The following is a 25,371-nucleotide window of genomic DNA, read 5'->3' as shown; positions in this document are numbered from 1 at the left end:
AGGCCGTCCTGCGCGGTCATTGGGGAAGGAAGGTTGGCCACAGTCAAGAGCTAGCACAGTAGAAACGTCGGTGTCCAGAGACAGAAATCAAGAAATGTTGCCATTTAAAAGTGCAGGCCATAAAAGGAGAAGAAAGGCCTGACAAGAGATAGAGAGAAAAGGGGAGAACATGAAAATAAGCAAACACATGCATATTTAAGCCCAGCGCATAAAGATCCGTTGATTTTTAAAATAACAAATCTCAGTGTGATTATGAAAGACAGGCGACCTTTGACTAAATGACATATGAAAAAAATTGGGTGTGGGGGAGGAGAGGGGGAATAGTCTTAGTAGATTCCCGACAGAAACGTCAGTGAGAAGCAAGTTGAGGGATAAAAATGTCCCCCAATGTGAACTTTATGCTTTGAGCACTGGAGCAAACTATCTGTACAAAAATGCGTTTTGGATCAAATTATTAAAAAAAAAACACACAAATGTAATTAAAACCAATTCTTTTCTTGAGTGTGATTTTGTTTAAAAAATGTTTGAAAATAAACCACTTGAGGAATATAAAACGAAACCAAACAAAACTTTTGAATCATAATTTATTTACTGTTTTAAAAACTAGAAAGTCTTAAGCAAAAGATAAAAATGCTACTTAAAATTTCTTATTGTCAAAATTAAACATGGTGAAAATAATTGCTTACTTCAGTTGAAATAAGGTCAATACAAAAATCGTGCAGTAAAAAGCTTATGTAATTTGAAACAGAAAAGGCCTTTATTAGGGACAAAACTCAAGGGGGAAAAAAACCCACACCGGGCATATATCACAAAACTTACTAGAACTCTCCTTTTCTAAATCGAAAGAAATTTGTAAAATGTGTTCATAAACATAAATCTGCAAATATTCAAAATATATTTCTTGTAATAACTCATAGTTTCCAATATTTTCTTTTATGCTAAACGCACCTTTATGTATTTTGAGTTCTTTTGACCAAAATGATAGTTTTGTTCACTATCAAAAACGGACAAGAAGAAACTCTACTAATGAGAAAATCAATTAATTTAAAAGGGTGCAGAGTCTGAAAGGAAAATAGCCACAATGTACATTTAATTGTACTTAATTGTATACTTTATTTAAATCACCCTTCTCAGGGGTTTAATAATTTAGAATCAATAGTTCCCTTCAAAACATAATAAAATATTTACACTTTATAAAATATTAACCCATTAACAATACCGCTGTGTTGTTTTTATAAGAGTGTGACTGAAGTCCCATAATCATGCTGTTGACATAAGCATGTGAGGTTAGCGAAGTGATCCTTCGCAAAATGTAAATGAAGATCTTCAGACAGTGGTGTTTATAAAATAGCTCATTAATGACTTAAGATTGAATCGCTCCAACCATTCGCATCATCAGATATAATAATAGTGACGAATCAGACAGGAAAGATCCTGGCTAAACCATTTGCATTTTTTTTCCAGAAGTACTGAAGTCCTAATATCACCATTTCTTCTAAGTTCCTGGACACTGATCCGGAGGAGGATTCTGCAGTTCAACACCAAGGTAAGGAAAGAAACAGTATTATTATCGTTGTTAAGATATTTATAAGAATTGCGCCTCTCCCCATTTTGAAAACGGGCTCAAACTTTGACAGTGGTAGTTGCCTTTTGCAAAACCCCCTTCCCATTCTGACGTGAAAGTACAGATTAAAAAAAAAAAAGTTTGTTGATCAAACTTACAGTTTGTTTCTTTGCAGCCAAAAACCTTTTAGCTACCACCACGAGTTGGTTTACTTGAGCCACTTTGTTCTCACAGACTTCGAATTGTTGCATTTTCTCTAACCCGTTCGTTCAGGGAGGTAGGGGAGATGGGGTTTGGGGAATAAAAAAACAAGGAAAGGAAAATGCTGCCTAAAACTCCCAGGGTGGCTCCCCGAAGGTTTACTATCAAGCTTGCTTCCTTTCTCCGCTGGGCTCCGACCGCCTCCCGGGTCGCCACGGGCTGCTTTGGAACTTGGTGGGCGGCGCCTGGGTGCGGGGGTTCTCCGGGATCTGGGCGTTGAGACTTAGGCCGGGGCAGGTTTAGTTTCTGGGACCCTTTCTCTTCCAGAGGCTTCCTCGCCTCCCAGGCCTCTGCTTTTGAGGGGATGACTGCGCGCACGCCGCCCACCGGGTAGGTGCGGCGAGTAGACGGCGGCCTACCTCCGGGCACACTAGGCTGAGGCGGCTTCCCGCAGTCTGTGCACCGGCCCGAGATTTCCAGAATTACCCCGAAGCGCGTTTCCCAAAACCGAATTTAGTTTGGCCCTCTGGCGCCGCCGTACAGCCAATACTTCTTAAGGGGGACCGGCGGCTCAGGCAGCGAGATGGTGGGGAGTTCTCCGGGTCCAGGGGTTTAGGAAGGAGACACAAGGTGCGCGGTAGAGACTGGAGGTGCCGCCAGCAGAGGGGCTTCACCGGCCTCAAGGCGGGCGGGACGCGTCCTCATTTTCTCGCCACAGTTCGGGACCAAGAGTGTAAGCCGGCGCCCCAGGCGTCTTGCGGGGGCCGCGGCCCCTACCCACGTGCTTTTCTTTAAGGAGGTCCCGCGCCCAAGCCGGACCTTAGGGACAAAAGCGCGGCCGGAGCTCGGCCTGCTCCGCTAGTGCCTGCGCCACCTTAAATGAGCACCGCGGCTGGAGTCGGGCTGCGGGCGGCTGCGGCCGCGGGAATCGGCAAAAGTTTGTGGCTCAGTTACACCATCGCGGGACCTGCTGTGGACGCCCCCGCGCGGCCTCCCCCGGGACGAGGAGACCGGGTCCTCACCGCACACTCTGCCCGTACTCGAAGCCTAGTGCCTGAGCCGCTTGGGGTCCCAGGAGTCCCAGACCCGCAGCTGGAGGACAGGCAGCCCCACCGCCCTCATTGCCTCCGCGTCACGGCCTCCAGGCGGCCCGGGCGGAGCTGCTCGAGATGTCGCCGGCGCTGCGAGCGCTCCAGGGACGTCATCCAGGGATGCCCCCCGCCCTGCGCCCCCCACGCAGCCCCCTCTCCTGTCCCACCCGCAGCCCGGCGGGTAATGCTGGTACTCCTGCCACTCAGGACACCCGGGCTATTGTTCTGGACCCACGGCCGCGCCGGCTCTGAGGGAGAAGCGGCCTTCCCCGCGCGCGCTGTGGCGCGGCGGGCCCGGACGGCCGGCTCCGCGCGAAGGGGGAGCTCACAGGCATCGGGAAAAGTTGCTCGGAGGGGCGGAGGCGGTGGGTGGTGGGCGGAGGCGGTGGGTGGGGGAGGCGATAGCCCTCCTATCTCCAAAGTCGAAAGTACTCGGCGCAGTTAGCAGAACCGGGAGCCGAGGCAGCCGCGGTTGCCTACTGCGCGTCGGTCTGCGCCTCCGCCGGGAAACGAGGCAACCAGCGCCTGCCTTGTCGCCGCCGCCTCCGCGCCGGGACGAGTGCGCCTCGGGGCCGGGCGAGGCGGCCGCGCCCCGGACCCGCCACGAGGAGGAGGACCAGACCCGAGCCTCAGCGCCCGCCTGCACCGGGGCGCACCCACCCGCCGGCCTCGGCCACCGCCTCGCGCGGCACTCGGTTCTCTGCCATCGGTCCTCTGCCGCCCGACGCGCGCGGTCCTCGCCACACCGCTCTGCTACAGCCGACTCTCCCCTTCCTCCTCCACCCTCCTCCCTGCCTCCCACCCGCCCCTCGCCAGTCCCTCTGCCTCCTCCTCAGCCCCGCCGCTGTTTGGGTCGCCGGGCTCACAGCGATTGATTGATTGATGTTTAATTTCCTGCCAGGCGGGGCCCCCCTCCCCCCGCAACCTCCCCAGCCCTCTTCCCCGCCCCCCACTCTCCTCCTTCATTGCGGTGGACCAGTCTGGCTTGGGTTTAGATCTTCCCCCCCCAACCCCCATCCCAAAATAACCCAGAGACTTCCCCTACCCCCACCCCAAATTATTATTTTGAAGGCGCTAGATCTGGGGACGGAAAGGGGGAGGGGGAGAAATCGGAAACCGAGGACAACCCAAAAGGACTCACTTTGCCTGATGACTCAACGCAACTAATAATCATCTCCCTCTCAGTGTATCTCTCTCTGCGGCTTGTCAGTGAGTCCGGCTCCGGCTGCTGGCGGCGGCGGCCGAGAGGGGAGAGGCTGGAGGTGACAGCTTGGGCGGCCGCCGCGTTTCCTCCCGCGCGCGGTCCCGGGTCCCTGTGCCTTCTCGGCTCTCGGTGACACCGGCCCTAAGGCTCCGGCCGCGCCTCCTCGCGAACTAGCAGACCTGCGAAGCTGCAGCACCGGCCCGCCTCCGCCTCCTCCCAGTCCTCAGCCCTTTCTCTCCAGAACGGGTCTCCTTCCCGAAGGTGTGAAAAGGCTTTTTCAGCCTCCTTCTCTCTTTTCCCCTCCTCCGCCGTCTCCTCCCCCGCTCGCTCGGGTGCCCCTTTGGAGGAACCCTCCTTTCCCTCTCCTCCTCCTCCCCCTACCCCCCCCATCATCATCATCATAACAACCATCTCTGCACTAGAAGACACCCTGACCCAGGACCTTAAACGTTAGGACCTGGGAAAGAGGAAAAGGGGAAGGAGTAAAGAGGAAAGAAGCCTAGGAGAACACTGCAAGGCAAAGCACCAGAAACTTTCCACCCTGGATTCTCTACTTTTGCTCCATGGACAGAGCCTCAGCCAGCCAAGTTACAGACAGACCGTGAGCAGTAAGTACTCAGGGCGAGGACTCCCACTCCAAGCTCGGGAGTTCGGGGAAGCCCCGGGTCCGGCTAAGTTCCCTCCCGGCAGCTCTCGCTCTCTCGGACAGCGCTGCCGAGGGAGTGCGGGCGGAATGTTCGCCCGCAGCCCTCCCGCTCGGTCTGCGCATCTCTCGCATCTCTCCTCTCACCTCCCCTCTGCCACCCCCACCTTGTCTCCTTGACACGCGGCTTCTCCCACGGCGAGAGCGCCCGCGAGGATTCCTAGCGCACTTTGCTGTGCCGGGTTCCTGCTTCTCGGGGATGTCAGTGACAATGTGAGTGCCGTTTCATCAGGTGTTTCCTCCTCTTCCGCCGCCCCCCAGATATCCAGGGCTGCCGAGACCTGCGGGTTCCTTGAGGAGCGCGCTGCCAGCCAAGAGACCCAGAGGAAAACTTTTTGGAAAAATTTTTAAATTGGGGTTGATGAAGTCTGCTCCTTAACCTAATAATTTAAGTGCTTTTTGCTTTTGTGTTTTATGAAGAGCTTTTAAAAAATCACTTAGGATCGGAAGAACATAAGAACGTTCCAAAATAATAACGATTGTAGCCCCCGCCATTGTGATGAAGGTTATTCTGGAGAGTGTTCTGATGAATACCTCTAAATGTTTTTGGATGCTCATGAGTTGGTTTTGTGCAAAGTGTGTTTGTGTCTCAAGACTTGCTCGGTAAAGGTAAAAAGCGGGGATTCAAGGAGTCCTTATGCCAGGCCTTTGGCTCCTGCCCCGCCATTCACAGCACATTCATCATGTGGTTAATTCGGTTTCTTATGGATTTGTGTACATCCCCACCCCCTCTTCGAGTGGGTGAGATGGCTTTTTATGACGTTCACTTCTTCCGCAACCCTGACCCCCACACGGCGAGGCTGTCTCATCCGAGAACGGCTTATGCCAACCCTGCCCCAATGAATGGGCCACTTCTGGGCGCCCCTGGGCGCTGGCCTGGTGATCGTCACCGAGAGCTAACTCCTGGAGAGCGACCGGGCAGTGTCGCCGCACCTCGAGCTTCCTTTGGGCCGCCCAGTGTAAGGTGTGGACCCGCTTCCCGGCTCGGGCCCCTCAGGCAGCGTGGGAGGAAGTTTGTGTGGCTGTGGTGCAGCGCTCTGCCACTGGCCTGAACGTCTATCACGTGTGTGAGCGGTTTTCCCTCTTTTTTTTCCCTCCCCCTTCCCTCCCCCCCCGCCCCCTCCCTAGGTCCCTGCGCGTTTTATTGCGACCTGCCGGTGGGAACTTTGTCTCCGAGTCGGAGCAGCATGGAGCGGCGGAGCGAGAGCCCGTGTCTGCGGGACAGCCCCGACCGGCGGAGCGGCAGCCCCGACGTCAAGGGGCCTCCCCCGGTGAAGGTGGCCCGGCTGGAGCAGAACGGCAGCCCCATGGGAGCCCGCGGGAGGCCCAACGGCGCCGTGGCCAAGGCCGTGGGAGGTAACAGCCCGGAGCGGGGAGGCGCGCGCAGCCCCGCGGCCCCGCGGTAATGGCCCGGGTGTCAGGGTTCAGGTTGATTAGGCGCTGTCGCGGTGTAGGATTACAGGAAGTGAATTCCAGGTTGCCAAATAATGCCCCCGTCGCCTCTCATCTGCAACTGGTAGCTTCATCTAGAGTTAAAACAAGAAAGTGGTTTACCCAGAGGGTGGCATTTTTTGGGCACTTTGCCACTGTGTGCTGAGGTGTTGGCAGGTTTATGTCACAGCCAGCTAACTGTTTCTAGATTTTCCTAGAGAGCTTTTTAGTGATTTAACTCTTGTGCTTTGCCTCAGAGTATCTGTTGTAGAGATGAAGTTTAGGTGCGATCGCTTTTGTGGACTAGTTTTTAACGCTCAGGAGCAAGAGTGTTGGTGTTACTTTGTAGGTAGGACAGTGCTTCGAGATAAACTAGTAACAACTGGGAATATTTCCTGCCACATTTCAAGTGGGAAATAAAGAATCATTATGAATCTGTCAGGCCCTTAGAGGCTTTAAGGTCACCGTTTCTATAAAGTTTAAAGTCATATGCATTTGTAACTTTGTTATGAATCCTAGCACAACAGGTAAAAATAGCAAAGTAGTCTTAATGGCTACATGCTGTTTACCTTTCCAAGAATTTAATACTACTTAAAGAAAAGCTTTTGTAGATTTTACTACTTAAACACCACTTTCTTTTAAAGTGATTAGGAAAAAAATTTAGAAAATAAAGATACATAAGAAATGTAAACATTATTAAAATATTTTGAGGCTTATGCCATTTGCTTTGTTGTTTTCTGCATATAAAATGCACAATTCAACCTGGCATGCAGTTTTTTTGTGTTTGAGATCAATCATTAGTTTAAATCTTTTTTTTTGCTTCTAGAGGTTTTTTTCCCCTAATATTTTCAGCAGTAGCTTATTTAATATAATTCTTTATATTAGCCTGCCTGAAATGATGCAAAACCGTGGCAAAACTTAATGATAAGCTCCAACCCCATGTTCTAAATAGCCATAGTATGTATTTCAAAGTAAAGACTTAAGTCTAAATGTCCATGCCTTTTTAAAGAGTTAAAACGGACATTTTATAAAATAACACGTTTCTATTTTTACTTGGTTTGCTATTATTATTTCTTCATGGTAGACATTCAGAATGGTTTGCCTTAGTTCCTTATATTAATCATCTCCCTTGAGAAGCACTCATTCTCACCATTTCTAAAACTTTAAAAAATTATTTGGCTATACATTATGGCTTACGTGCCTTTTATTTTACGGACTTCGAGATATACTTTAATGAAGCAAAAGAAAACTTGATAGTTCTGCGACCCACTTTTTAAAAGTGGTGTTTATGTGTTATCTTGAGACTAGAACAATAACTTCAGACTTCTTGTAACATCTTTAGTGTATGCATATAAGAAAGAAAAATATATAGCGAATATGATAAAAGCAAGTGTAAGATGATATAAGTGCTGATACTATTTGATTGAAAAACTGGGAAATCCCTTGGAGATGTGTTCTCGAAGTGGCCTTACGCACATAGAAAAAAACTTGGACTTGAAATTTTGCTTTCTTTCTGAAGACCTACTAAAAAATTCACTAAATTGAAAGAAGTCTATCTAAACATTTTAGAACATAATTGTTACCAATGTGATTCCTTAAAATAAGGTGTTTTTTTTTTTCCTATAGCATATCAATTTCGTTGACCAGGGATACCTTTTGTATAAAATAGTGGTTACGTTTCTTATTTTCTGAGATTATGATTTACATTTGACCACTTATTATAAATTTGATATAAAGCAAAATTAAGTCTTCAGGAGGAATAATGGATTTGTTTCAACAAGCTGCTTTAGTCATTTTTCTGAGCTTTAATTTAGTAATATCAAAGGTCTTATTAGTTGCTTTCCAAACTGAAAATAGATGTCATTAGTTTGTCTCAATAAATACTACGTATAATAATAGTAAAGTGGTTAAAAGAGTTCACATATGGTGGGTTTTTTTAAAGAAAGATTTTGTGGGGCGCCTGGGTGGCTCAGTCGTTAAGTGTCTGCCTTCGGCTCAGGTCATGATCCCAGGGTCCTGGGATCGAGCCCTGCATCGGGCTCCCTGCTCAGCGGGAAGCCTGCTTCTCTCCCCCTTATCCTGCTTGTGTTCTCTCTCTGGCTGTCTCTCTCTGTCAAATAAATAAATAAAATCTTTAAAAAAAAAAAAAAAAGAAAGATTTTGTTCTACATAGCATAATAGATTATTTGGAAAGATTTTAATTTAGAAAACTTTAAAATATAACAACTTAGAACATAAAATTTTGACAGTGTAAAGTTTTCCATTGAATGTTAATATTAGTTTTGGGGTTTAAGTTTGTATAGTTTCCTACTGTACATTGAGATGGTAATAATTTCATTTCTTTGTAACTTTTAATCATGTGTATAGATTGGAGAAAAGCAAAGCCTTTTAAAAAGTACACATTTTAAATTTTAAAAGAATGTTTAAAATACATATCTAGTTAGCAGTTCTTTGTAATTGAAAGGTTTTTTGGAACATAGAGTAAATATAAAATAGATTATATTTCTCTTACCCTACCTTCCTTTGTTTAAGTTTTCTTTATGAAGCAATATAATAAGCTAGACAACTACAAAATACTTGTAACTATCATTTATTGCCATTTTCAGATATGTTGTAATCTTGTCAATGTTGTAAAGATGGTTATAATAATTAATGTTTTAAAAATAGAGCTCAAAGTTTGGGAGGATGTATTTGTTAATCTTTAGTGATTCTCTTTCTTAAAAGCTTTGCCCCTAAAAATAGGGGAGATCATTAAGTTAATTGGTTGCCCAATAACATGGCAGTTTATCTTACTATTTTTGATAAACAGTGAGGTGAATAAATGTTTCTGAATGCATTGGTTGCAATAGTGAATTCTGTTGCCATGATTCCACATATTTAGAGAGAGACAGTTTGGTATGTTTTTTGATGAGAACGTGTTTGTTAAAAAAAAGAAATTATTTTAGTGTCTGGATTTAACTAGTTGAGGTGGTAGATACACTATCACAGTCTTCAAGGTTGCGTTTTAATAGGGGACTTAAAAGTTAGTGTGTTGTTTACAATGTGGTTAGCTTTAGAAGACTATTAGAAAGTAGATCAGTTTTGCTTTGTCTTTACAACACTTTCTAGGATGTTTTTGTTCTTATCTAAGTAGTGTGTTTTAAAGCATGTATATAATAAAATAAGTGCTCAGATGTGTATGACAGTCAGCTTTTATAGAAGGTCCCCAGGAAAAAAAAAAGGCTAATATCTCTTTAAAAAACATATGAAGGCTGGGAGAGAGTTTAGAGCAAGCAAGAGCACCGTGGTGTTGACAGCTTTATATCCCTGCTGGGTAACATTCACTTACTAGAATTGGCGTCCCCTCTCAGCTAGTAATTCACTCCATAAGGATTTTGAAAAAGGATGATTAATGGTGGGGAAATTTATATTTGTGAAATTGTTGATTAAAACTTACAGATCTATTTGAAGATTTAGAAAAAGAGAAGATTATTAAGGATGACAAAAATAAGAATCAGATGATCCTTTTTGCCACCATTAACATAAGTACCTAAAATGTTCTGCTGTGTGTAATGCTTCAGCCACGAAACGTACAGCATAAAATGAAAGTGATGCCAATCAAGTTTCCAGAGGAAGCAAGGCGTTCTGCTTTCCTCCTGGACTGCTGAAAGGCGCTGGCCAGTTGTGCTTTAATAGCAATAAATTATTGTGCTTCATTCATTGTTAACACAAGCATTTTCATTTTTAAATGTTTGGCTTAAAGAAGAACTTTCAGACAGCTTTATTTAAACTGAATGAACAGCGCTTGAGTATACCAGATGGTGTATTTGCTGATAGGAGGCATTAAACATCAGAAATCTTTTTGATATTTTTCATTTTTCTATGAATTTTGATAATTTTTTGGTGTTAAATGTTCTAGATTTTAGGGGAAATGAACACTGGGAATATCTTTTAAGGATATTTGCTGTTTTTAAAAAAAGTTTGCTTTCTTTTTGAAAAAGAATTTTTTAAAATAATGATTTAATTTTGTTGAGAAATTGCTTGTTAAAGTTACCTTATAAACTAGTTGACCCAAAGTCGGCCTATTCTTCTTGCTAATAGGCAGCCCTTTGAAGAACATAACTGTCTTGTTACAAGGGGGAAAAAATCATTATGCAATACACACTGATGTATTCAAATAGGGAAGCAAATGTGATCACGATTGTTGGGCAGGGCCTCATTTAGAGCTGAACATTGTCTACAACAACAGTTAGTTTAATTGTCTACATGTGGAACATTTCCTTTTAGATTAAAAGAAATGCAGTTCAGGTCAGGTGCAGTCACCATATTAGCAGTTGTAGGGAGACATTTTACTTTTTGAAAGGAGTGCAGATATGAAAGAATATAGATATTGACATATTAAAATGTATAAAATACTTGGAAATTTAGAAACATATTGTCAACCTGGGTAAAATGTCAAAAACTCATTAAATTCATTTTAGCCAAGGATGAACCCCATTATGCTTGTAGGGAGGCTTCAATGTTATTATTTCAAAAGAGAAAAGATTGTATTTCCCTTTTACATTCTACTTTTTTTTTTTTTTTTTTTTTTTAAGGGTTTAAGATCTTTTAAATAGAATGAACTTAGGCTTTGGGGTCATCCAACAATCTAGCATGTCCTCTGTAGTTTTGCTGAGGTAGAAAAATAGCCCTTCTCTAAAGTGTTTTTAGTCCTTGGCCTGTTATTAAAATAAAGATATACTTGGTTAAAAAAATATATGCAATGGAACATACACATTAAACAGAACATAGGGTATCCGCCCCTCAAAGTCCTGAGCATAATTTGATGTTTGAAGTAATTTTGGAAGCCTCGTGTTCCATCAACAGAAACCCACTGACCATTATATATTCAAGATCATCTGCAATGAAATGTGTGTATGTGTATGTGTGTTGGAACTACATAGATGTCCCTTAAGGCATCTATTTTTTAACCCCTGTAGAAAATAAGCAATATAATCCTTTCCCAGGGGGTTGTGACTAGTAGAATCAGTCTGTACATCTTAGATATCTTATATATATATTATTATATTTATGTATATATAAACAGACTTATTGTCATTTATTAAAAATCTAGGGATATGAATTTGAATTATTTTAAGAATGTGGAAATCAGTTTTATTCCAGGCAAGACAGGGTAATTATTTGGTATATCTGGCAAGGTATAGCTGGTAAGCAATCAAGTTTGATGGTTCTACTTTAATAGTTTAAAACCTTTATTTTTCTTTTTTAAAAAGAGAATTCTGTAGAGACTCTATATGCATATATAAAAAAGACATTAACAGGGCTAGATGAATTCCAAATTGTATTATTTTTTTAGGTCTTTTTAGAGTATTTAGGTTTCTGTTGAGATAAAAATGACCCATTTCTTCACCATTAAAAAAGTTTCTTATAACTAATAATCTCACATTAGGTGCATAAAATATGTTCATAATTTGTCTTATTTCAGAAAGCCAAACTTTATCCTACATAGCATGTAAATTAACAAAAAGTCCTTTATATTCTTTTATCTAATAAGTAGGCTTTTTAAAAAAAAAAACTTACGTAACTAATGTGTGGTAACAGTACTTTTTGCTATCATCCTTATATGAATGCTGAGGTACAATGGCATTTTGGAACATATTTAAAGATGGAGCATTTGACAAAAGTTGTATGTGTAACAGTTTGTCAGTGAAAAGTGACAAGTGGTAAATGACAAATGAAATGTTGGCATCATCACTCTTTATTTTGATAAAAATGTCTCAATTTGCAGTGATATAATACTGTTTCATATTATTTCATGAGTTGTGTGAGATGCATAAGGGGAATTTAGATTTTGTGAACGGAAAATTAGCAGCCCAAACTCTTTTCAGAAGCTTTGGCAGCACGGTCCCTGTTCCCTCCCCCCCCCCCCCCCCAAGAATAAGAACAGCAGTGAAATATTGGATCTAACCCATACATTTTAACTCATTATTTTGAAAGAAAGAAAGAAAGAAAGAAAGAAGTGAAAATGGTTTCAAGTAGAAGACCTTTATGTTTAGCTCGAAAAATGAAGAGAGTTTGCCTTTTAGCTTCCATTCTTTTCTTTATAGTGATTTTAAAATGAGTGATTTCCCTCTGCTGACTTTGATTATAAGGGGCCTTTCTCACTTCCAATCACCACTGCTCTCTAGCATTAATTTAGGGTGCCAGTAAAGAGAGTTGTGAATTCCTTTTATTTTAAAGTGCAATAGAGGTTTGAAAATGTCTGTGTGTTAAAAATGGATTTTTATATACAAAGGATTCATCATCCTCCTACTTACGGGTAATGTGATAGATATTTCAGAGTCCAAGTAGACGGCCCTGAGTGGAATTGAGGTATGAGTTAAAACAAAAGCCAGTTGAGTACTTACAGATTTCCAAAAAAGCACAGACGTAGCCTCTATAGTGTGTTCTGTTCCATTTTCTGAAGTCACATTGGTTCCCTTATTGTCAGTGATCAGCCAAACATTTATTTTCTTCTTTTACATGAAACAAGCCCTACAAGCACCTCATGCTACACAGCATTTATGTAAAAATGTTCCATGGAGGAGTTTTCAAAAGCATGGAACTCTATCTATGTAATTTTTTTTTTGTTTTCAATTAACAGAATTGTTTTGCTGCTTAATAGCAAGTGATTTTAAAATTGTGGCAAAATCAGTATAATGAAGTGAAAGGCTACACCAGAAATGGTCTTCTACAACTTGTATCTTTTCTTCCCATTTGCAAAGTTTTACTTACTACAGATTTTTAAAGAACTAGGTAAAAATGACCTAATATGGAATAAATGTGCTTTAGATATATAATTATGGCAATGGGGTTTATGGGATGTATTTTTTCCATTTTTCATTGATGTGTGTACCTTTAAAACTTTAAAAATAAACTAGTGACTATTATAGTTACTAGTTTGGCAAATGCTTAAAATGAAGAAAAGACTATTAATAGAAATTTTAAGAATTTGAACCTTGCAATAAAGTTATCAGCAAATTATGGCAGCTGTATTGTAGTAGTAAGAATGTTCTTTATTTGTGGTTATGACGCATTAGGACAGTAAAACTCTGGGGGGAGTAGATTTGCATTTTAGTTGCTCACGATAGAAGGCAAATTTGGATCTTTCCTTAACTAGTTGTCTTATCATTGAAATGGAGTTCTGTCTTAGCACAGTGGGTTATTAAATGATAGCATTTAACATAACAACAGAGATTAAAAAGTTCAGGGGAAACACTGCAAGCTACCACTTATAAAAAAAGTATGCATTTCACACCACAGTAACTGTTTGGTGCCCACTGATGGTTGCACAGTTTCTGAAATGTGCCCAGCAGCTCAGTGACTTTATTTGTTGAAGACTTGCACAGATATGGAAAAAAAATTAATAGAGACTCTAGTTAGAGCAAAGCACTAAGATCTGACAGAGGTGATTTGCATTTTTCATAGAAACAATTTTAATTTCATCCTGTTCAGCAGAGATATCTTTTTCTTTCTTTAAAACAATTTTTTTTACTTGTTTTTTTATTTGGCTGGAAAGCAAGTGTATATGTTCTTTTATAACTGAGTATGATTGATTTTCAAATTTCTTGATTATTCCCTATATTAAAATTGCATATTTTTATTACATTTGTTTCAGTTCTTTATATGTATAAGGAAAGGCAAAATTGATAGCTTATTAGGAAAAAGCACTCATATCAAAACTCTTTAAAATGGCAGTGTTTTCAAAACATTATATTTTTTTGGTTAACAGAACAAGAACTTTCTTTTATCATAATCCAAAGATGCTAACAGAGCGGCATGATAAATGTCTCTTTAAGTGTCGTAGTAAAAGAAAATGACTTGCCTTCTGAGGCAGTGGAGAGTTTATGTTGTTTTGGACCTATTTCCCAAGCAGTGATCGAAAACAGATTACAATAACAATTATACAGTCAGAAGATGCAATATCCATTTCTGCTTTAATTGAGTGAAAGAATAATAAAAACATCATTAAAAAAATGAGGTGGACCTGTCACACAATATACAAATTTTTAGTCTTGGAGAGGATGCAGAATAACTGAAATGCTTTTTGCTTACTTTGTTGCACTTATTAGCTAAAATCAGTTCTGGGAGAGACCATTTGGTTCTTGATCCTCCCTGGGAGGTTGGGAGAGGAGCCCCTGGGAGGTGGTTGCTCAGGAGACAATTAAAAGTGCTCATTGATTTTTGTCTTCATATGATGTTTGAGAAAGGAAATCAAATTTTCTTAATTCTACCTGAGGTATAACTACCTCTTTTTTTTTTTTTTTTTAACCTGTGTAAATGGAAGACAAAAGTAATGAATATTTCTCTTACTACAAACTCTCCCTAGTAAAGGTTAGGTGTGATCCCTGGGCCTGCTGTTCTTTCTCCTCTGGAAGTTATAACCAGGCTGAAGGGGAGAGAGAGAGTTGAAGGTGAATCACGAGTGTCCTTATTTCTCCTCAGAACACATGGGGTTGGGGGGACGCTGAGTTTCCGTGTGTGCATATCACTGACATTCACTCAGGTCACAGAGACTGTCACTTGAGATGCATAGGCTCTGGCCTCCAATGGAAGCCATTGGAGCCATTATTAAATCCATAATCCTTCGCATTGCTGAGCCTCCAGGCCTCATTCCCCAGAGTGGAGCTTTCAGCAACTTGGAGTGAGCTGGCCGGCAGCAGCCAAAATCAGTGGCTAGTTTTCTTTCACTCTGAGCTATATTTCTTACTCTATTCATAGAAACTGTGAGCTCCTGGCAACTTTGATGATGACAGTGGAGTTAGCTAGACAGTGGAGTTAACCCCTGCTCATTGTGGGTATACTAAAGCCACAAATAATGTTGGCCAGCAGAACATTTGGAGCCCAAAGTTGCTCTCCGTTGACGGAGTTAGAGGAGAATATCTCTTTGATCTGTAGCTAAGAATTTTCTTGGGTTCAATATTTAAAAATCTTTCTGAGGATGGTAAAGTGAAAGGAATAAGATAGGCAGTAAACCCTTACTGGCCGAGGTCTCATAATCCCAGAACTGTCCCAAGCATAATCCTCTTTAGAGTGGAATTTATATCAAACAGCTCAAAAGGCTTTTTTTTTTAAAATCAGTTCAGAGAGTCTACTTAATAGCACCTTCATTAAAATACTTTTGTCAGAAAAGGGTTTTTCAGTTTAACATTTACATAACCTAACAGCGGTGATGAATGCCACGAGCTTTAAGGGTCTATTAGTGGTTCCGTTTTTTCTGGACTTTATAATTTAAACCTAAACATTAATTCTGGGTGGAACTTGGCATAATGTCTTTTTGCCTTGGAGGGAATTTTTGTTGTACAATTAAAAAAAGTTGTTGTTTTTTTTTTTCATACAGTCACCTTCTCCATGTCTCCCCTTCCCCAAGTAAATAGCAGTTAAATAGTCAAGGTCTTAAAAGGGCTTATTTAAATTAAGAAAAAAAAAGGATTGATTATTTTAGGTAAATTTAACAGTTTTCCATTAGTTCACATTGTAAACTAGTGCTTTTGATATTAACAAGACCTGTGAGGCTGATAATGCAATGAAAATATTTTTCTTCTCTCTCTCATGTATGAAACTCATGTGGTAAAATTTTAAAGAAAATCAGATTTGATGACCCATGAGACTTACAAATCAGTGTCTTACCTTGTTTATTAGAAGGTGAGAGACAAAAAATTCTTTATTTTATGTCACCTGAAATTATAACCTTGACCAGAGGGAAAGAAGTTGGAATCTCACTTTTAAATAATAAAGTGACAGAATATCCCAGTAGTAAGTATTTTGGAAAATTAAAAATGATCTTTTGTGTATGTTAATACTATGTTGGAGTTGAAATATTATATAGGGATCTGATTACAAGATAACTGTGAAATTGAAAACAAGTGAGGAAACCAGCCCTGCAATGACGGATTGTCATCCTCTGAAAACCAGAAGGCATTCCGAACGCTAGTGAAGATGCATGCCGGGAGAAAAGTGCTCGTGGAGTCGAGTGGGGCTAAGCCAGGGTACTCCTGGAGCTTTGTGCGGCGTTCAGCTTCTGAGGCTCCGTTCAGACAAGATTTTGCGCCATAGACGTGGCAGGTGTAGTATTAGAAGACTAATACCCTTTATTATTGAGGGGGTATAAGAGGAACACTATTCTCTGAAAGTAAATTAAACACTTTAAGACCCAACTAAAGGTACTTTACAAGAGTAACTAAGGTGATCCTGATTTTTTTTTTTTCTCCTTCTCAAATGAATCTTCAGGTAACACTCAGCAAAATTCACTCTATTTACAGTCCTGTTCATATAGTAAGTTTGAGCCTTAAGCACATTTTTATAGCCAACTTATAAACCCCCCAAAACTAGAGCTTACCATTGAAGGCCTGCCAATGCTGTCACAAATGGCCATTAGTTCCCAGGAGACTTTGAGGCGAATAAGAGCCATATGAAAATGCCGTGACTTCAGTAAGAACCATCTTGTTGCATTTGTATTTTTTTGCCACCATGGTAAAACCTTGGGCGGGGGGAGGCGACCTGCGTGTTCAGGATTGATACTGCAAGCTCTCCCATGGAAATGTATAGAATTCCAATTAGCAAAGGGTCAGAGTATAAATGTACCTCTTTTCACACTGTTCCAAGTGGTTAGTGGAAAACAAGCTGCAAAGTAATTCCCTTGGCCCCCCAATAAAAAGATTTATAGCAAAATAATTCTCAGCCCCATAATGGGACTGTTGTCGGTTTGTGTTTGATATTTATAAAACTGAAATACAGTCCATGTACCCAAACTAAACATTTATTGTAAACAAGTTAACTGCCAAGAGCTTATATTCTGTCAAACATAATTATATTGAAGATTGATGTATAGCTTGAAAGCAGGTTTGAGGGAGACAGTTCTCTTTACCCAAGGAAAGCCTCTGAGGTGCAGCTCTCTTCTCCCTTTGATATAACTCACGAAGTCGTCTTTCTTGCCGCCAGCCTCTCAGATATACAATAAACACAGGCTCGCTCTTTGAAAACATATCACTTTGTCGATCCTACTTCTGTTAACAAAATAAAGAGATGCATTTATGTTCATGAAAACTGTGAGGTATAGTTTCTTTCATTGTCTTTATGTAGATGCAGGCAGCGATGGTGCGAAGAGAAAGGGGCCACTCTCACCACAATGGGCAAGGCACCGTGGCCACACTGGAACTCACCCACACATCTAAACCTCAGTTCACCCCAAAAGGAACCCCTTTCTCCTTGAATGCGGAGTTTGAAAAAGAGTCTTAGGCTTGTCTTTTCTGTTATTTTGTGTTGAGCTTGTGAGATTAGATCTGTTTTGAAACTGGCCCTTTGGGGGTGAAACTACATCAATATGCTTGATTTTGTGGCTCAGAAGTTAGAGAGTTAAAGAAATTAGGAATCCAGGGAATCTAGAAGTGGAATCTTTGAGATTGAGATGTTCCATATCTGGGATCATCCCAGATTTAAAAAGGTGCAGTATTCTTCCAGGGCCTTTTGCTTTAATGAAGGTAGAAACTTGTATTATCTTTCCAGTTAAGATTTATCCTTCTTTTTCATCCTTCTTTTTTTTTTTTCCCCCGGGAGACAAATAAATTTCTTTAGGCTTTTCAAAGATAGTTAAAAGCGGGATGACATTCCTCCTATGGCTGGATAGTATCCTTTGGATAACATTAAGGATGAAAATAAGATTTTCAGTGGATTTATATGCTGTAGCTTAAGTGATCTCTTTAGTTTTTTTAATATTAAATTTAATATTCTCTTAGAAATTATATACATTACAAAGGGGATGTATCAGAATCATAAAGTGAAAATACGAGTTTTCTCTGTTCTCTTTTTCTCGTTTAAGTAATTGCTGTAAATTGCACAGGTACATACATACTTAAAATATCTTTTCTGGGAAGTATTCCATCAGTGGGGACCTGAGTTTCCCCAGTCTGTAGGCTGGGTTTTATTAACTTCATCTCAGTCACAATAATAATATCCTATGTATTGCAATTGAGAGATCTCGGTGTACCCTTAGGGAACTGCAGAATACACACTATGATTTTGACTTTCTTGCTCTCTCCTTGTTCTTTTCTTTCTCTTCTAGTGTCAGCCCTTTCAAGGGCTTGCTTGCTCTTACCTATCAGTGGAGGCATTTGTTGGGTATAAGAATGAGAGTGGCTTGTAGTCGTGATGGCTGCTTGTCTAAGCTTGGCTTTGTGAAATCTGCATTCACTTAACAGTGATGACTTTTACACATCTATTAGACATCCCTACATGTTTTGCTGTTTTGAGAGTAGGATTTCCTTTTGTAAGGAGAAAGCCTTTTATTTTTTACTCTAAAAACTTCACCTTTTCAGGTTTTTATTTGATAAAAATCTCTCCACTCTAGTATGATTTCCTTTGGGGCTTTGCACCAGTGTTTGATCTCAATTTTTAATAATTTTGGTGAGTTAAACTCCCCAAAGAAAACATGCTTGTGCTATGAAATATTCCCACTAGAAATCTGGGTAGTCTTGTCTTATTGAGAGCCGAGTGCTTGATTCCTTTATTAATTTCTTGCTAGTGAACCTCAGTACAGTTAACCTTTCCTTAACACTACACTGGAGAAATCAATCAAGGATTTTTTATTTTAATTGTTAAATTAGACAGAATAACATTTAGGCAAATCTCAAAACTGGATATGATAAAGCAAATGTTAATATAAAGACAATTTTTATTGACTCTTTTTCTGACTTTTGGGACTATAAGTTGCAAATAGCTTTTCCAGAGAGGATAATGAGAATGAGGGGAGCGGCACATACATCTCCACTTAAATACGATCTGAAAAATTATCTTCTCAGAGACCTCTAAAATAAAATTTTACATAACGAAGGACAGAAATCTTAGCATTAATAAATTATGGTATAGTTATTTTAACAAGCCATTGAGTCTCAAGACTTCCTATATACATTTATAACCCACTATGAAAAGAACCTCAAACATTTAGTTTTGAACTAAGGGATACTTCATGTTTGAACTCCTCTGTGATAATCGAACTTACATATTCTACTTTTTTCTTAAAAACATTTTTTTTTTTTTTTAAAATTTCAGGGTCAGTAAACATTTTTGTCTGTCTGATTTAGAAAAGATGTTGCAGTCTTCCAGCGCAGGTACTATAGGACTGCAGACCCGACCCCCAGGGTTCTAGGATGTATACGGTCACAGAGCACAGTACTGCTAGCCACTTGAGTCTTAACACCAACAGACTGCGATGCCTTCCTGGTGATAAACCAACAATTTCTGTCCACAGTGGTCGCACGCAGCCCTGTGGTCTGGCGGACGTTCCCCGGAGAGCATGGAGCAAGCCCCCAAGTACACTTGTGTGGATTGTTTCTTAGAAAGCTCTTCTTGTATGCTGATGCTGAATGCAATGCAGTGGGCTATGGTGATGTGACAAGTTCAGCTGGGAAGTAACGGCAAAAAGCCAGAACTGACATCGCCTCTTAATGGTGGTTCTGAATGTCTAGCTAGAATTAGCATTTTGTTAAACTGCACCAACATTTATTTTGGACTTGCTATAAGTCAGGCTCAGGGCTGGAGCGGGGAGTGAGGGAGTGAGGAAGACTTACCTAAGTCCAGCCCATGTTGGAGAAGGAAAAGGCAGGCCTCTCATTCACTCTCACTGGACATTCCTGACATCAGGGAATTTAGTTCCTTGGGTCAGGCTTGCTATGGCCCAGTTCCCAGGTGTAGCTCAGGCTTTTTTGTTTAGATAAGTAGCCACACTGTGCCTTCTCTGTGCCTGTGAAGTCCTGTTTTGCAGACGGCCTGGCCAACTTGATCCTGCTACCACATTTCTATAAATGAGGAGTATTGAGAGACGTGGAGTTTATCCTGCAGCCTTCAGATCTGGCTTCAGGTTGAATCGTGATCTCTCAGTCTGGGGACAGGCCTGGAAGACCAGAACCCATCTCCTCTCCCTACCACTTGAAGCTCAGTTTGAGCCTTTAGGGTGTTAAGTAAGAGAGGACTAGAGTCCGTGGCTGCCCCACCCCTGGCCTATTTTTGTTCTTATCTTCCAAAGTTAAGATCTGCCTCAGGGGCTGCAAGGTAGTGTCTGGTTTTACTAGACAGGATTCTGAGAATAAAGTATTTCTTGATAATCTTACCTCCCCACCCTACTTCCCTAAAGGGAGAGAGGCATCAAGGAGCGTTATTGTTGAAACTTTATTTGGAGATGTAACCTTGAGTTACAAATAATTGGGTCATGGATGAACATGAAATAACATTTCTGCATATATATGACTTAATATGCCTTAGAGTAATTGTTAAGCAAATTTTGCCTTCTCCATCATTGTAGGATTAACTGTGTTCCTCCCCCTTTGAACGGCACAGGTTGCCCCTCTCGGTCAGCTCTTGCTTCCTCAGCAGTAAGACTTAAAAAAGAAAACCAACAACAAAAACAAATGAATTAATCCTTCAGAGAACCTTTGTTCGCAAGCAAGGGTCAGAGAGAAACTTTGAAAGTGGAGCAGTTGAGGGGAGCTTAGAGGACCTCCAGTCCACCTGCGGATGGCTCCCTTGCCCCCAGATATTTTTGCTCTCCTGCCACTCCAAGCCTGGTGAAAACTTTTTTTTTTTTTTTAATTGCATTACCTGAAATTCTTTCCATTAGAAGTTAATATAGGATACAATGAGTTTCTTTTACAATGAAAGTATATCTAAGATTAAAGGACTGCTAAACCATTCAAAGCAAAAGTGTAGCATCTTTTTATCTATTAATCTCTGTGGAATTTTTTAGCTCAGCCCCTGGGGGAATGGGAGGCTGGAGTGGAATGGTGGAATGCGGAGCCTCTGGTTACCATAGCTCAGGAGGTTGGGTGCCTAGGAGAGGACATCAGGGGCAGAAAAGAGCGGAGTAAGAAAGATTTACTTGATCCATCTTGAAATTTTGCCTGGGACCCCAAGAAGGAGGTGAGGGGCACCCTATTCTTTCTTTTTGTTTCTCACTGCAATCTCGGTGCTCAGACTTGCCTTGATTGTTTTAGGGTGGGAGGAAGCGTCTAGAGGCTAATACTGAAGGTTAATATTGAAGTGACTTCTTGTATGTGACTCAGGGTGTGTGTGTGTGTGAGATAGAGAGATAGAGAGAGATGGAGAGGGAAAGGGGGAGGGGAGAGAGAATGAAGTTTGTTTTGTTCTTCTAATAAATTTGCGATAAGAAAAGATAGTTGCCACCCCTCACTCTTTTCTCTCCCAGTCCTCCCGGTAGACCCTGTATTCACTCTTGGTTTACACGGTAGAATTTGTTTCAGGGTTCTGTGATTTATTGACTGTGGTGGTTGCTAAGTGTGGTGCTTTACTCCAGGTTCAGTTTTATACAAAGAGCAGATATGACAGGCTCTGCCCTAAAGCCTTTGTAATCTTCAGTTAGTCCTGGGACCTTCTCAGGTGATAGAACCAGATATACCGCCAGCTTCAGGGAAGGGAGTGGGCCCTGTGGCTGCCTTCCTTCTGGAAACAGACTGTTTCAGGAGCCCTTGGAAAGAGAGGAGGAGAAAGGCTGGCCTCCTGTCATAGACTGGCTCCTGTCATTCAGGGGGCAGGTCCAAGAATGAGGGTGGACCCAGGAGACAAAGGGATTGGGGTGGAGGCTGGAGCCCACTGTCACCTTCACTAGAGTATGACTCATTTGAACCTTTCTTTGTCTGTGAGTGACCAAAGGGCAGCGATTGTGTTCGACTCCTTCTGGGTGCCTAGCACAGTGCCTCACATGTCAAAAGGTGAATTTACTTTTAAGCAATGCATGTCACCCATTGGACTTTGCGAGCAATGAAGGGGCCTTTGCTAAAAGGCCAAGCCTTTGGATTTTTGTGGGTGTGGGTTTCCAGGTGTAGTTTTCCATTCCCAAGAAAGCAGCGTGCCTGGAGTTTAGAGTTGGCTAACCTGAACGGTTCTCCTTGTGCCTCTCTTGAGCATGTTACTTATTTTCCCATGGTTTGTTTCCTCATTTACTGGATGAGAATACTGATACCCTCTCATGGGGTAAAGGTGGGGAGAAAGATGAAGGTACGTGTGTATGCTAGAGTGTGTGGTAAGTTAGCGGGTGCTATGCAAGTGACAGGTTTGTTTTGTGTGACTTTGTGGAAAGCGGTGTAATCCAGTCCTCTAGACCCCGGCCGCTGGACCTTCTTTCATCTTTCATTGTTGAGGTGAGCTATCCAGAGCATTACAGGATACTTGTTCCTTGGGTCACTTTCATGCCAGTGTTGTGGCATTTCCTGAAAACCGTTCTTTAAAATGAAGGGAAGGGGGGAAAAACCTTTCCCTTATTAAAGAAGTTGGATTAATACAGTTAGGAATAAAACAATGGCCTACGCTTTGCTTGATGATGCAGAGATGTCACGTTAGATTTTGGAGTTTAACCAATAGTACATCTGTCCTCAAGTCTCCTAAGATCAGGAACACAGAGGAAAGATAACTTGAGGGGCATCCAAGAAATGCTCAAGACAATTGCACAATTGTCTTAGTTATCAGTTTGTGATGACTTTATCCTGTGTCAGGAAAACCATTGTATATGTTGGTGTCGGCAGGTTGCTTAGAGCAGCTCTCCTGGAAATATAATATGGGCCATGTGTATAATTTTAAATTTTCTAGTAGCTTTGTTTAAAAGAAGTTAAACAGGTGAAATTAATTTTGATAATATATTTTATTTAACTCAGTGCATCCAAGATACTTCTACCTGCAGTTGATTTTTAAAAATTATTCATGCTATATTTATTTGTTTTTTGCTATTAAATCATTGAAATTGAGTGTGTATTTTATACTTACGGCACATCTCAATTCAGGACTCGTCACATTTCAAGTGTTTAGTTGCCCCACGTGGCTAATAGCTACCGTAGTGGGCAAGCAGTTTTAGAGTATAAAATGTATTTTTAATACTTTCACCCTTTTGCTTGGGGCACATTGAACATCTTAAGTAATTCAATGATTATGAGTATCATTTTTATTCTGAAGAAAAGCTTTTTAGTAAGTTTCATGAGCATTGATTATGGACCCTGAAAAAAATTATTGATTCCTTATTTTCCTCTGTATTAATGGTATTAATTAATGGTATTAATACTGATTTTGGAAAAAAGAAAAACAAATAGGTTCCATTGTTTGAGAGCTGCCAGACAACTATTTCACAGTGTTTAATCCTCACAGCAACTCTGTGATGTAGATATTATTATTTGCATCTTAACTGGGAGGAATTTGAGCCTCAGAGAGGTCAAATAAATTACCCGAGCTCACTACAATAGGTAAAGAACGACAGTGCCAGGATTTGATCCAAGAGTTGACTGCCTCCTTACGCAGAGCTAGTCACCACCACATTTGACCATCTCCCATTTGCCTGTATTCCCATGGCCGCCGTGGTGAAGATTAGGTTGCCTTTATAATCATACACACTTTTTCAGAAATAATGTCACAATGAAAATGACAGTTTGAGCATTGGAACTAATGACAGTTGGGAAATGCATTTTTCTAGTGGAAGGAATCTCCTGCTTATTTTGCCTCAGTGACAACAGAATTCACCATTCATCCCAATTGTCAGAACAACTCTTAATTCTTAGCAAATGGCTGGGACTGTGTGCCTGTCCCTTAGATGAAACTACCTGCTTAACCTGCCACAATTGTAGAAAGCTTAGTGAGGCTTATAATCAAAAGGTTCAAAGTTCCCTACTTGATCATCTGGAAATGGGTCTGTGCTACAATAAAAGAAAAATAATGCCGTAAGTTCCAGATACAGGGCTAGAATAAGAGTTTCTTTCTTTTTTTTCTTGATCATTTGTAAATTTTGTTGTATAAATACATTTCATTTTTACATTGTTATTCTTTTATTGGAACTTAGCTTTTAATTCTTCCCATTCTTATTTTTTGAATTGCTTTTCAAATACTCTCCCTATCTTTTTATCCACTGCCACTTTTCTTTTTCTTTCTTTCTTTCTTCTTTCTTTCTTTCTTTCTTTCTTTTTTTCTTTCTTTCTTTCTTTCTTTCTTTCTTTCTTTCTTTCTTTCTTTCTTTCTTTCTTTCTTTCTTCCTTCCTTCCTTCCTTCCTTCCTTCCTTCCTTCCTTCCTTCCTTCCTTTTTCTTTTTCGCCTGGAGAGAGTGGGGAGGGGGTACCAAATGGAATGCCTTTTTTTGATATATATTCCTACTCATCCTTTTATAGTTTTCTTTGCCAGGGATTTGCTGTTTTTAAGTTTTTAAAACCTATGCCTTAATTTTCTTCTTCCTCACACTTGACCCCAACTGGACTGTTTCACCATTTTTCATTTCTCTTGCTGTTGTTACTAGTAATCACACCTATTTTTCCTCTTCTTTTGTAAAAATTGTGTTTCACTGTAAAAATTTCATAATTGAAATTTGATCCATGAAATTCTAGTAAAAAGGTACATTTTTCTTTATATAATCTCTTTATTTTTAGTAGCTCATATATATATGCTTTCAGAGTAAATTCTGTTGTCATACACTTCTGGTTAATATTATTTTATTTTATAAATGACTTCAAAATCCTTTTCTTTTCCTTTCTTTTCTTTTCTCTGCCTTGCCTTGCCTTTCCTTTTCTTTTTTTCTTTTCTTTTCTTTCTAACTAGGTGATGCCTGTGAAGGATTGGTGCTTGCTTTTTGGCTGGAAGGAGTTATTGCTCTCATGTCAGATAACGATTGCTTTCTTTAATCACTGGACTAAAATGTTTAGGAAATATTTTGATAACTGATACTTTCAAAACATAAGTTCCTGAATGGTATAGACCCTTGTGCTTTAATGTTGTATTTCATATCTCACTCACTGAACTGTTATTATTTTTAAAAATTAATAGGGTCTTAGGTTTTTTTTTTAGTTGACTATAGACTTGAAAAAGATTTATGGTTCCTAAGTAATGGATACATGATAGCTTATGGAGGCAACTGGATTCATTGAAAGGCCTTATCTGTCGGTGATTCCCAGATGTGTGACACTCAGATGTTGACATTAGGAACTGCACATGGATTTTCAGCATTGAAACTTATGTACACATAGGTATTAGTGGTGAAGTAGCTTATGGCACCACTGACTACATGGCCCTATGTGTGCATACGCTGAAATCATTAGAAGTAGAAATCAACCTGCTTCCTTGGACAAAGATCATATACCAGTATGTAAGAGTTAAAAGGTCTAAATGGGGGCTATTCCCTGCTGGT

General features: G+C 40.8%; 1 protein-coding gene across 9 annotated transcripts in view; it reads left to right on the top strand.

The window, feature by feature from the left end:
- Positions 1-25,371, top strand: part of SATB2 (SATB homeobox 2) — a 193,328-nt gene that overhangs the window by 4,746 nt on the left and 163,211 nt on the right. For 5 of the 9 annotated variants that reach the window (XM_036076657.2, XM_036076658.2, XM_036076654.2 and 2 more), the window contains exons 2-3: positions 1,465-1,546; positions 5,892-6,119. In XM_036076657.2, the coding sequence (XP_035932550.1) occupies positions 5,951-6,119 (169 nt within the window). In that variant the 5' untranslated portion in view covers positions 1,465-1,546; positions 5,892-5,950. Of the gene's footprint in view, positions 1-1,457; positions 1,547-4,483; positions 4,669-5,562; positions 5,728-5,891; positions 6,120-25,371 lie in introns of those variants that run through there. The other 4 variants (XM_036076659.2, XM_036076651.2, XM_036076660.2 and 1 more) reach the window with 4 other exon arrangements.

This window comes from Halichoerus grypus, chromosome 4 (assembly GCF_964656455.1).
Source record: "Halichoerus grypus chromosome 4, mHalGry1.hap1.1, whole genome shotgun sequence".
NCBI classification, from domain to species: domain Eukaryota; kingdom Metazoa; phylum Chordata; class Mammalia; order Carnivora; family Phocidae; genus Halichoerus; species Halichoerus grypus.
The sequence above is the reverse complement of the archived record's forward strand: the minus strand, read 5'-3'. Positions and strand labels throughout refer to the sequence as shown.